Source organism: Eublepharis macularius, chromosome 8 (assembly GCF_028583425.1).
Source record: "Eublepharis macularius isolate TG4126 chromosome 8, MPM_Emac_v1.0, whole genome shotgun sequence".
Lineage (NCBI taxonomy): Eukaryota > Metazoa > Chordata > Lepidosauria > Squamata > Eublepharidae > Eublepharis > Eublepharis macularius.
In genome coordinates this window covers 15863563-15876767 of record NC_072797.1, presented here as the reverse complement: position 1 = coordinate 15876767, position 13205 = coordinate 15863563, and the positions used below count along the sequence as shown (strand labels likewise).

Here is a 13205-nt window from a genome sequence, read left to right as displayed (position 1 = left end):
TCTGGAAACCAGCTAATTTCCAGCTTCAAAAGCTGCCGCTTGTTTTTTGAAGATAATAAACATGCTTCAAATATCACACAGCAACAAAGGGTTGATTAGACATATTTAAGCTTGAATAGTAGCTTGTCAGAAACAAATTACTGTGGCAGGAATGTCACGTTGAACTTCATTTCTCTGGAGGAGAAACAACATGTTTTAAGGAAAGGGGGGAAAAGTTTTCCCTTATAGTTATTTAAAGTTATTTGCAGAAAACAAGATTTTATGGGGCAAAGTCACAGTGCTTACAAAGTTTGTTTAACTACTGCAAGGCTACATAGTCTGTCCATTCCTCATTTTATGGGAATCATTTGAAAACATACACTTTGGATCTTAACCTGTACCATAGTGGTTAGGTGATTGGGCTGCTAATCAGCACTAGGTGCTGCTTCCCTGCCACTTTGTTTCCAAAGGGCTATGCAAAATGCTTGGTTTTTTTTCTCTGTGCAAAGCCTGAAACATGCCTTGGAGGAAGGGGAAAGCAGCTATTTAATCCTTTCCTGGCTTTTAAAGCCAGGGGGAAAGTGCAGTAATGTTACAATGTTGCAGTGTTACAACGTTGCTACACTTTTTTGTCTTTGAAAAAAAAAGAGTGTGGGTACATTCCCCAAAGGAGGAAGGGAAAAAACAGCCATTTAGCCCTTTCCTGGCTTTTAAAGCCAGCAGAGAATAAAGAAACTTCTGCAAACATGGGAAGCGAAACAGCCGGCAGCTTTTTTCAGCTGATGGGGATTCCCCTCCCATCAGCTGAAAAGCAGCTGGCATTTAAAAGGGGGAAACCAGAAGCTCACACCCCTATTCTGTAGACCTTCTGCTGCCCCAGAAGTGACATTTTCACAAACCACACGAACCAGTTCGGGAACTGGGGCAAGTTTGTGAAAGTTTGTGGTTTGTGAAACTGTACAGACCTTGGACCTCCTGGTTTGTTTTTTCCGGTTTGTGCCCATGTTTAATCAGCATTCTGCTGGTTCGAATCCTCCTGCCATGAACTCAACAGGTGGCCTTGGGTAAGCCACTACTCTCAGCCCCAGTTCCCCAGCTGTATTGTGAGGGTAATGATAACATTGACATTGTTCACTGCTCTGAGTAGGGAACTAATCTGTCTGGAACAGTGGTATTATTGACCTCAAAATGGAGACTTGGTGTGATACAGTGATTAGAGTGTCTTCACTATGGATTTTGAGGCTCAAATCCCTGTTATACAAAGCTCTTCATGGCTTTGGTCCCTCTTATCTGCACAACCATTTCTCTCCTTATGGTCTGCCATGACAGCTTTACTCATCTAATCAAGACCTTCTGTGGGCACTAACCTGCTAGGGTTGCCAACCTCCAGGTGGCAGCTGGAGATCTTGTGGAATTACAACTGATCTCTATGCCACAGAGACCAGTTCCCCTAGAGAAAAATAGCTGCTTTGGAGGCATTATACCATTCTGAGGTCCCTCCCCTCTCCAAACCACACCCTCTCAAGGGACCACCACTCAAACCTCCAGGAATTTCCCAGTCTGGAGTTCGCAACCCTCTAACCTGCAAATGGACAAAATCAACAACTGTCCATACATGTGCTTTCTTCAATGTAACCCACATCTTATGAAACAGCTTGCCTGATAAGCTCAGGAAGGCTCTGACTCCTTTCTGCAAACTATGCATCACTAAATTATTCAAGAGGGCTTTTCTACACAGTGTTGTACTTTACAGAATGGTTTAGAAAGCTACTTGGGTAAAGGTTTAGGGACTGGGATCTATACTACTTGTATAGTTTATTCTGTGTGCTGCTGTAAGTAGGATCCTACCATATAATTTTTGCATTGTTTAAAGTAACATGTTAATACTTCAACATGGTTTTCTTCAATTCTATTTTCAGATTCCTAGTTGATTCCAGATTTCCCCAATGCAAATCCTATTGCATTCTATTGCCCCATCCTGTTGATTGTAATGATCTACTCTGCGTGATCCACCTTGTGTTCCAGTGGGAAAGACGGACTAAAATATGTACATAATACAAATAAATAAATTCAGTAACAAAGTTCACCGAGTGACCTTAAGCCAGTCGCTGTTGTCCAACCTTGTCATACACTCTCAAACTTCTGAAGCTGCTTTTTATCTCTGGCCTAGTATATGGTTTTAATATCATTTCAGTATGGAAGAACATCCCTGCTGCATCATACTAGGGCCCTTCTGGTCCAGTCTTCTCTTTTTAACAGTGGCAAGTCCAACGCTTTTGAGATGCCATCATGTTCTCCTACAACAACTAGTAGTCAAACTCCCCCAGGATCAGTTTCTAGGTTTATCTTAGTCCAATTTTACACTCTCCTGAGATCTGCCAAATCTCCTGTTAGAAAAGGGCCCACTTTGTGCTCAAGCACTGTTAAACAATAGGAAAAGAATGCAACCAATGAACGCATGACATAGTTAAAGTACGTCCCAGTGAAAGCAACCCATGTCAAAGCCAAACCAGAACATTCTCTCGTTGACCAATAAAGGATAACCTCTTACCTGCAACTGAGACTTTGGCTGTCCGACTAATGATGGCTCCGATTCCTTCTAGAGAGGCTTCGCACTGATAAAGGCCCTCATCTGGTTTATGATGTTTGGAGTGGACTATATTTTGTATCAAAAGAGATCCATTGGAAAACTGCTGCCTTCTCTCATCCACTGCCAAGTTCAAAAACACACCATCCTTCTTCCATTTGATGACTGGAAGCCCACGATCTGACTCTGCGATGCAGTTCAGCAAAATGTTACCTCCTCGCATGGTGACAGCATCCGACGGCTCAATCAGAAACCGCAGCGTTGTAAATCCTTTAACTTGTATGCCTGTTAGGATGAACAATCAAGAGCAGTCCAGTTAGTTCAACACATTCCCAACCATGGTTTGTGTTTGAAGGACATCAAGTAATGCAAAAACCCTGGGAAAATATGACTGATCTAAGAAAAAATTAAGCACTCTCGAAAGTCTTACAGCTGAAGAGGAACATCCAAATGAACCTTAAATCTTGCTTTAGGCAAATTTCAGCAGCATGAACATACATGAGGCTGCCTTGAATTGAGTCAAGCCATTGCTCTGGTGTGGTCAGTCATGTCTACCCTGTCTGGTAATGGTTGTCCAGGATAATGACATTTGATAATAACATTCTATTTATATACTGCCCTTCAGTACAACTTCATACCACCCTCAGAGCAGTTTACAAAGTGTGTTATTATTATCGCCACAACAATCCCCCTGTGAGATGGGTGGGGCTGAGAGAGTTCTGGAAAAGCTGTGACTTACCCAAGGTCACCCATCTGGCTTCAAGCGGAGGAGTGGGGAATCAAACCTGGCTCTCCAGATTAGAGTCCTGCCGCTCTTAACCACTATACCAAACTGTCTCTCAGATTGAGAGGTCTTTCTTATCATCTACTACCTGATGTCTTTTAGCTGGAGATGCTGGAGATAGAACTGGGACTTTCTGCATTCAAAGAAGATGCTGAGCCATGGCCCCTTCTCAAGGACTGTGTTAAAATCTTTTGGCCATTGCTCAAAATCCCTCCTGTACTTCACAGAAGCATGGGTTTGGTACTCCATTGGCTTAACAGAAGCATAGGTTTGAAAGGCACTCAATTGGCTATCTAATCATGCTCAGTGTTAGGAATCCAAGCCAGATCATTCCCAATAGATGCTGGGAGAACCAGGGTTATGTAGTGGTTAGAGCATCATACTACGCTTTTGGAGGCCCAGATTCAAATCCCACCTCTGCCACTGAAGCTTGCTGGCTGATCTTGGGCCAGTCACCCCCTCTCAGCGTAACCTGACTCATAGAATTGTCAAGAAGATAAAATGGAGAAATGGAGAATGATGTAAGCAGCTTTGGGTCCCCATTGGAGAGAAAGGCAGGGTATAAATAAAGTAAATAAATAATAATAGGGCTTTTTTTCAGCTGGAACGTGGTGGAACAGAGTTCCTGCACCTCTTAAAAATGGTCACATGGCCAGTGGCCCCGCCCCCTGATCTCCAGACAGAGGGGAGTTTAGATTGCCCTCCGTGCCGCCTGTGGCGCGGAGGGCAATCTAAACTCCCCTGTCTGGAGATCAGGGGGCGGGACACCAGCCAGTGGCGATTTAAACTAAAAAACTCCCCCCTTGTTCCAGATGACCCAAAGTGACATCATTATGCAGTCCTGGGAGCATGCACACACTTTGCACGTGCGCCTGTGGTACCAGGGACACCACCTCTCGCCAGGAGTTGCCCCCTGTGCTGACAACCCACTGAGTTCCACCACCTCTTTTCCCAGAAAAAAAAGCCCTGAATAATAATATTCAAACCCTGCTTGAAAAACTCCAGCAAGAAAGAGAGCCCACTCATTCCAAGGATACTGAAGAGGAAACTGCCTTGAATTTTGTTTTGGGAGAAGTTTGGTGGCAACCCCTACAGGTGCTAGTTAAGAAAAAAAAAGTACTTTCTGAGCTCACTTGGGAGAGAATATATTAGTATGTTATAAAGCTGTGCAAACAAAATAATGAGAGGTGAGAGACTAATTTGCAATCTAAGAAGGCAACCCTCTCTCCCCAAGGCCCCTGTTTTCAGTCTGAAAACATATTGAACAGAAAGAGCTGACATCAAATTCAGCTGAAAACTGAGGCCCAGTAGCAACTTCAGATCTACTTATTTCTTATTTGTAGGGCTTAGCTAGGATTTGCTGTAAGTGCTTTATTGCTTCAGTGCCAGCCCTCTGCACAGAGATGAATTTTACTCCCGAAGCTGTGCCATTATTCGGCAGAGCTTTCCCAGGGAAAAAAATTCCTAGGGAAGATGCAGAAAAAATTTGAGTGCCAGCAAGCCACTTCCACCACTGCCAAAATGCTTAAAATGCAAAAGAACAGCTTTTCATAAGTCCAAAACAGAGGTTTTTTTAAAAGGCTCCTATAGATTTGGTATCAGTGTCCACAATAACAACAGGTTTCAACCTGAAAGCCTGTTTTGGGGGGGTGAGTAGGTGTGGGGGGAATCTTAACAAAGCTCCTGAAAATCAACAACAGCAGATAAACTTCCCTGGAAGACAGTTTTCACACTTCTGCTAATCTTCTCTGCAACCTGCCAAGGAGAGTTCTAGAGACGCATGCATTTCTAGTGAGCTGATCAGGTCAGTTTCCTGTACAAACCAAGTGTCCAACCTAGAACATACAAATCCCAATATATTTAACCCCTGAAGCATGGTTTAGGCCTCACATATCTGCAGTGGCACATATGCTCCAAAGCAATGCTGCTTAAGTTACCAAGTAAATTACAGGTATATAGTCAGAAACAATATTGAGAGATCAGACAGCACAACTATCCCAGGTGTGCCCTTAGACAACTTAACAACAACAACAACATTTGATTTATATACTGCCCTTCAGGATGACTTAACACCCACTCACGAGTAGGCACGAAAAAAGCTGTTCGTTGTTCATTGCGACCCACAGCAACACTTATATGCAACTCTTCTAAACAGAATAATGCCCAACTCAGAGCAGTGAACAAAGTCAGTGTTATATTATTATCCTCACAATACAGCTGGGGCTGGGAGGAGGGGCTTACCCGAGCCCACCTTCTGAGCTCATGGCAGTAGTAGGATTCAAACCAGCAGAGTGCTGATTCACAGCCCAACAACTTAACCACTATGCTACCCATTATTGTTGTCATTATTGTTGTTGTTGTTATTCTACACACTATATTCCACTTTGGGGGCAAGGTGCTTTAAACTATAATTGTACACTTTTCAACTAAGAAATATAAATACAGCGTGCTTCTCAACAGATCAATGCCCCACTCAGAGCAATGAACAAAATCAGTGTTGTTATGATTCCTACAATGCAGCTGGGGAGCTGAGGCTGAAAAGAACAGCTTTCCCAAGGCCATCTGCTGTGCTCATGGCAGTACTGGCAGTCGAACCAGCAGAGTTCTGATTCATAGCCTAACCACTTAACCACTATGCTACAGCAGCTCTCCTTGCAAGTGGCAGGCAGCCACGTACTTACTACACTTTGCATTATCACATTTTAATATAAAGGGAGGACAGCAGTGGAACCTGTTTATCATAATTACAACCAGCTTCTGTTGCAGCATTGCCACTTCTTCAATATAGAACAAAGAATCTCACTTGACCTTTGTCTGTAGAAGCCCTGCACAACTTGGATCCACGAACCAACCACAGCCGACCAACCAGTTCACCGAGGACTCTGTGTTTCATTCCTAAATTTTGGTCAAGTGCTGTGCATGCTAACTATGCTAACTTCCTTCCGCTCCCAGGAACCTTCTTCTGCTTTTATGTCACTGATGTACGTTCTAAGAATACTGCACATGTACACGTATGTTCTAAGAATATTGCACAAAAGTATGGGAAACTATCTTCTTCTGGACAAAGATTCTTTACTAAGGAGTATATCTGCAGATTAGGAATGCAGTGACCAAAGACAGTCTTGTGCATTCACCCGCACAATCGCATCAAAGTTGCTTTTCGTAGTGCTTTATCCATGTGCGTATTAATATCATTGCGGGAGTACAAATAAATGGAAAGGAGCAGAAAATGACGCATGTCTCAAATGCAGAATTAATGTTGGACGTTTTTCCTAGTCAAAACAGAATCAAGGAGGAATTGAACACTATTCCACAACAATAAATGAATGGAAATGTACTCTTCTCTAATGTGCATCTTTGCACACTGCATTTTAAAAAGTGCGTCCACGGAGCTTTTAGGAATTTTTTATACTTCTAAGTATAAAGTGTGACAAAGAGATGTTTGAAACCATATGTATCATACATATGCACTTGTCAGAGCTGAGACCAGCTGATGTATGGCGTAAGCATGGGGTGTGCTCTACGATAGCTGATTTTAACCCAGACACTTTCTGCTTTGGATAGTTTATAAAATATTAAGGTTAATTTTTGCTTTGATTTTTCATGGTGGTTGTCCCATACTTTTCCTGCAGTAGATTCCAAGGTAAAACCCTGGAATTGCCAACTAAAGGATCTCAGGTAAACAGGTGTTCAGGAAGACCATTCTCAGCTTCAGACCCTGTAAAGACCTGTCTGACTTGTCACAGTTAGGTTCGCCAATTTCCAGGTGGGAGTCTGGACAGTTCTCCCAAAATATGACTGATCTTCAGCTTACAGAGATCAATTCCCTGGGAGAAAAGGGCAAGTTTAGAGAGTAGAATCTATTGCATCATACCCCTGCAGAGCTTCCTCCCTCCCCAAACTCTGCTATCCCCAAGTTCTGCCTCCAGATCACTAGGAATTTCCCAAGCTGGAGTTGGTAGTCCTCGTCATACCCTAGACCATACTGAGGTAGATCAACCAACAATCTGGCTCGGTAGGAGGAAGTTTCAGACATTAACCTTTTAGGTTAGTTTAAAATCTCTTTTTTCCCCCAAATGTTTCCTTTCACGTTATGAGCCGCCTTGTCTGCCGTTTTATGGCCAGAAGTTGGGATGCCAATCTTCTACTAAATAATGTGTGCCGCTCAGTCTTCAGTTGTCAACTCCTATGCCTTTCTGTGCCACTTATCCCCACTGATAGTAAAGCCAGCAATTGTGCTGGTACAGCATTAGGCTACAAAAGAAATCAACATTGTTTATCTCCTTACTGTAACCCAGTTGCATTCTATCCCGACTTTTGACAAACATTTTATAGACTACACCAAAGATGCCATTCTTTTCAGCAAGACCCTTTAAGATCTTGTGTTAGTGATTTATCACCCGTATTTTGAAACAGCGGCACTTTGTCAGCTTTCAGTGCACAGAGTACATAAAGGCGCAAGAGTTAAACAAAGACTAACTCTCTTTTCATACAATTACCCCCCCAACCATTGAGTCAAAATTTCAGCTACTCATATTCTCTACAAAAGCTATAGTTAATGGAGAATTGCTTTGGTATATTGGTGCTTAACAACTTGAAAAAAATAATGAAGATTTGGGGGGTTCTGAAAGAAATTTAATCCTTCTCTGAAATATTGTGCTTGGAGACCCCAGCCCAGTCCAGTGGTGAAGAAACCATAAGGCAAGAGTCATCGAGTCACACATAAGAAGAATGGAATAAATGCTATCTCAGGAGTTGCTGCGAGAACAATTATACTGTACTTTTTTAAAATAGAAGATTCGCCAGGTCAAGCCTTCTCTCCCTCCCACTATTTTTTACCATTCCAAAACCAAACTATACAAGATAGCCAGTTCTCCATCTTGACGGCTTTTGTAAAATGAAAAGCAGCCACTGGAGCCTGTAACAGAGAAGAGAGGGAAGGCGGGTGAGATGGGCAGAAGGCTTTCCCCAGCTAGCTTATTCTGCTCTCTGCAGAAGAAAATAGGGTTCTTCTGTGTCAGTCTCCAGACTACAGAGAACAGTTCCCTCGGAAGAAATGACAGCATTGGCAGGTGGGCTTTGTGGCATCATATCCCTGCTAAGTTCCCTCCCCATCTCCAACTTCACTCTCCCCAGGCACTGCCTTCAAATCTCCAGAAATTTCCCAAGCTGCAGTTGGCAACCCCTGAGTTCCTCAAAGAAGGAAAAGCAGGTTGGGAGAGGCGCATCTCAGTGGGAAAGCAGCCAGCAGGTAAAAGGTTAAGCACACCCCTCTTGAAGAGTCTTTTCTCAGTTGCTTTCTTCATTTAAAAAAAAAGAGTAGGAATGTTGCAGTTGGGCCAAAGTTGCCCCATTGTTCTCATAACATTGGTGGCGGAGGAACATGCCATCAAGTCATAGCTGAGTTATTAAACTGACAAGAAAACTAAGAGACTTTGATCCAGGACAGTTTAACACAGATTGGGAGAAGCTGAAACAATATTTGGTGAAAAAATGGGAGGTGGGAGGAGAACTGTGGCAGCTTGAAAATTATTGAAGAAAAACAAAAGAAGAGAGAAGTGACTATACCGGGGGGAGGAGAGTTAAAGAAGAATTACTAAGCAATTATTCTATTTGATTATTCTATACAGTATTAAGTAATAGTTATTATGTGATATATAAGAATAGAAATTAATTAATTAATTATGTTGCTGGCAGATAGGGGTGTAATTGAGAATTAACAGAATTAAAATTCATGAATACAAGAAGGGGGGGAATGAGAAGTAGCATATAGAATATAGGTTAAATTGATTGACTTATGCTGAAGGTATTTTTGGTTATAGCGATATTTAGAAATGTGCAGAACATGGGTCAAATTGATTGACTTATGTCGAATGTATACTGTGTTTATAGGTATATTTAGAAATGTGTAGAATACGAGTCAAATTGATTGACTTTACGTTACAAAGATAAGAGATATAAGAGGAAGTAAAGAGTAACATATAGAGTATAAGTTAAATTGGTTGACTTATAAATGTATTCATCACTTATGAGTACTCAAGTTATGTATAGGGAGGGATAAATTGTTTGTCCCATATTGATGACATTAGAATGAATAAGTTAGAGTACAGGATATTGAGAATATTACCAGTATTATTACTATTGAATAACATGCCAGGAATGTATTAGTTAGTTGATAAGTGAAGGGAAATTGACTTAGCACTGTGTTATAATAGACTAGCTTAGAAGAGTGTGAAAGTATATGTTTAATTGACAAAATAAGTTGAAATGAGTAGGGGAAGAATAGACAAAGGGTTGGAAAACTGTTGGAAGTCAACAAACGGGGGGGGGAAGGGAGGGGGTTAGAACTGGAATATTAAAGTAATTTGATTGTTATAAATGACAAAATATTTCTAATTCCAATAACAATTTAAAAAAAAAAAGTCATAGCTGAGTTATGGCGACTCCTGGTGGGGTTTTCAAGGCAAGAGACTAACAGAAGCGGCTTTCCACTACCTACCTCTTTAACACTGGTCTTCATTGGAAGTCTCCCATCCAATTACTAACCAAGGCCAGCCCTGCTTCGCTTCTAAGATCTGACAAGACTGGGTTTGCCTGGGCTGTCCAGGTCAAAGTTCTCATCACATTACCAACAGATTTTGGTACTGAATCACTAATTTATACGTTTGTCAGTTGAGCCTGGCAACTGGTGGGAGAGTTGGGGGCGGGGACATAGGGATACAATGTCAGTGACATCACTACAGCACTTCCAAGTAAAACCTGGGAAACCAGAGTTTTCAGTGATTTCTAGAGCTACCTCTTCTCATTTCCAGGTTGTAACAACAACAACAACAACAACAACAACAACAACAACAACAACAACAACAACAACAACAACAACAACAACAACATTCAATTTATATACCCCTCAGGACAACTTAATGCCCACTCAGAGTGGTTTACAAAGTATGTCATTATTATCCCCACCACAAAACACCCTGTGAGGTGGGTGGGGCTGAGAGAGCTCCAGAGAGCCATGACTAGTCCAAGGTCACCCAGCTGGCTTCAAGTGGAGGAGCGGGGCATCAAACCCGGCTCTCCAAATTAGAGTCCCACGCTCTTAGCCACTACATCAAACTGGCTCTCAACTGTACCCAGAAGTGAGGTGGTGACTTTGGCATTACTGATTGCCCCCAGACACCAGATTGGAAGGTTAGTAAGGTCGCAGCTTGCCAACTTCCAGGTAGGGCTTGGAGATCTTCAGGGATTACCACTGATCTCCTGATTACATAAATCAGTTCCCCTAAAGAAAATGGTAACTTCAGAGGGTGGACTCTATGGCATCACATCTCTGCCGAGCTTCCCCCCTCCCTAAACTCTACTCTCTCCAGGCTCTGCCCACAATCTCCAGGAATTTCTTAATTCCGAGTTGGCATCAGTCAACAGCTCCAGGCTTTATAACTCTCCCTAGATATCCTGTAGTTGAGAATTCACTCACACAGTCTAGAGTTAGATACAAATGCCTACAATTCTAGCCTAGAGCAGATACAGGGTGTGTGCGTGTGTGTGCACGTCCATGCACGCAAAAATCAGTTAACCATCTCACATTTATATTAGGTCACCCCCATCTCTGATCACAGAGAGCAATTTGGGAGGGAAAGAGTACAATGATTTCCGGCAATATATATGAAACCTCCCTTAGTACAGATACAGGCTATAATTTCACACATCTATGTGCTCCATACAGCTCTATTCATCCCTAAATCCCAAGCAATTGATAAAAAATAAAACTGGTAAAAGTGGGATTCTCTGCCTTCTTCACCCTTAGATTTGTGGGTCCTTGGGTACCTAGTTTCACTTCCAAAGTAGAGATTTCGCACAAAGAATCTTCTGTTGTATGTTCGTTTTAAATGTCTGGATTTTTATTCGAGCATTGGGTGTATACAATCAGTCCAGATTTCCATTCCTGGAACGTGTTTCTATCGTTTCCTCTTCAACATTATAAATATGCACATGCTCACTGACAGGAATTTGAAAAACAGCAATCTTGATGGGATCATACCAAGATTTTTTGAGTGGTGTTTTACCAACACACAGGAGCGCATGTGCACATGATTAGGAGACCATGTTTAAAAAATAGCATTGATGCAGTCACACCCATAATCACACCACACATGGGCATTGGTAACAAGTGTGGGGAAAGATGCATAAGAATGAAATTCTGTGGTAAGCTTTGCCTGTTCCTGGTCTAGAATGAAATTTAAAACTACTCCCCGTAAAATAGAATTAGGAAGGAATGGAACAGGAAAAAAAAAGGGGGGGGATTCATTAATCTCTAAGAGCCAGGCTACAAGTGATGCCTGACACAGGTTGGACACTTGTCAGCTTCCCTTAAGTTTTTATGGGAAATGTAGGCGTTCTGGTCTTGCAGCTTGGCTCTCCGACTGCTGTCCAATGGACTTTTCAACTGTCACTTGGCCAACATTCACCAAGCTGCCTACATTTCTTATCAAAACTTGAGGGAAGCTGACAAGTGTCCAACCTGTGTCAGGTGTCACTTGTAGTTTGGCTCTCAGATGTATTTTCCCATTGGATCTTCATGTGTGCATTAACAAAATAACTGGAAATGCATAACTAGCTTGAAAAGAACCGTTATATTTTGAATTTCAAGTCTCAACAATTAACACACTATTTATTTAGGTATTTATATCTCACTCCCCCCACCCTTGCGAACCCAAAGAGGCTTGCAGCTGTCTTTGTTCCTCCTCCATTTTATCCTCATAGCAACCCTGTGAGGTAGGTTAGGCTGAGAGAGTGGCCAATAGTCACTCAGTAACCTTCCATGGCAGAGTGGGGATTCGAACCTGGGTCTCCCAGACCTTAGTCCAGCACTCTAACCATTACACCACGCTGGCTCTCTCTCTGACCTCCATTCTGTAGCAGCTTAAAGGGATGCCTGAATAGCACAGCAGTGTGGTGTTCATTTCAAACTTCGCGGACATTCGTTTTCATCTGCTGCCTGCGATTATCATGTATTAGAACAGAAATGGCCTTCCAAGTCCTAGGAACTGTGTTAAGAAGCAAGGTTTCCAATTAAGACATGCTACAGTCTTGACAACCACACCCCCATCTGAAAAAAAATTACCTGAACCCGCTAGAAGAAGTAATACCAGTGATGAAAAGAAGAAAGAGGAAGAGACAAATATTTCTCCGTTTGTTTTCTCTGCACTTGACAGCTTTTTTCATTTAGTCTATTGCAATGCTTTTCTGAACAGGGAAAAAAGCCCAACCCCTAACTCTTTCAACAACTGAAAAAGGCTGATAGAATAAAAAAAAATCTGCAAAATAAAGATACTCTATTTTTCAAAAACAAGATCGCTGTCAGAAATCTAAGTCTGCAGATGCTGCAGACTCTTTTTATTCGGAACATGTGTCAGACCTGACTCCCGGGGCGAAGGCAAGCGGCAATCTGTAGCGAGCAGCAGGAGTGGAATCTTCACGTTGCACCAAAGAGTGAGCAAGCTCAGAATATAAGAAAAGTCTTGTTGGAGCAAACCAACGCTCCTCTCCTCCAGTATCTTATTACTCACAGGAAGCCCACAAGCAAGCAAGCCATGACTTGGTGGTGGAGCATTTGCTTGGCATGGAGAAGGTCCCAGGTTCCATCGCTGGCATTCCCAGTTAAAGGGACTGGGTGGTAGGTGATGTGTCGTGAGCCAGCCGGCTGCCCCCACCTTACTGCCAGCCCTTGGAGGATGCCAAATTAAAAAAGCCAGCTGTGGAGCAGCTATCAGAACAGCAGGAACCCGCTGGAGAAGCCTCTGGGGGCACGGGCTCATGTGGGGTTGACGGGAAGCTGCCAGCAGAGGAGCCTGT

The 13205-nt window shown here is 42.6% G+C and overlaps 1 protein-coding gene across 1 annotated transcript in view; it reads right to left on the bottom strand.

Annotated features, from left to right (window-relative positions):
- DCC (DCC netrin 1 receptor) overlaps positions 1–12995 on the bottom strand; it is an 814397-nt gene extending 801402 nt beyond the window's left edge. Inside the window, exons 1-2 of the mRNA XM_054986644.1 lie at positions 12920–12995; positions 2531–2851 (exon numbers count right to left, since the gene is read on the bottom strand). Coding sequence (XP_054842619.1) covers positions 2531–2851; positions 12920–12995 — 397 coding nt within the window. The remainder of the gene's footprint in view (positions 1–2530; positions 2852–12919) is intronic.
- Between the last annotated feature and the right edge of the window lie 210 nt (positions 12996–13205).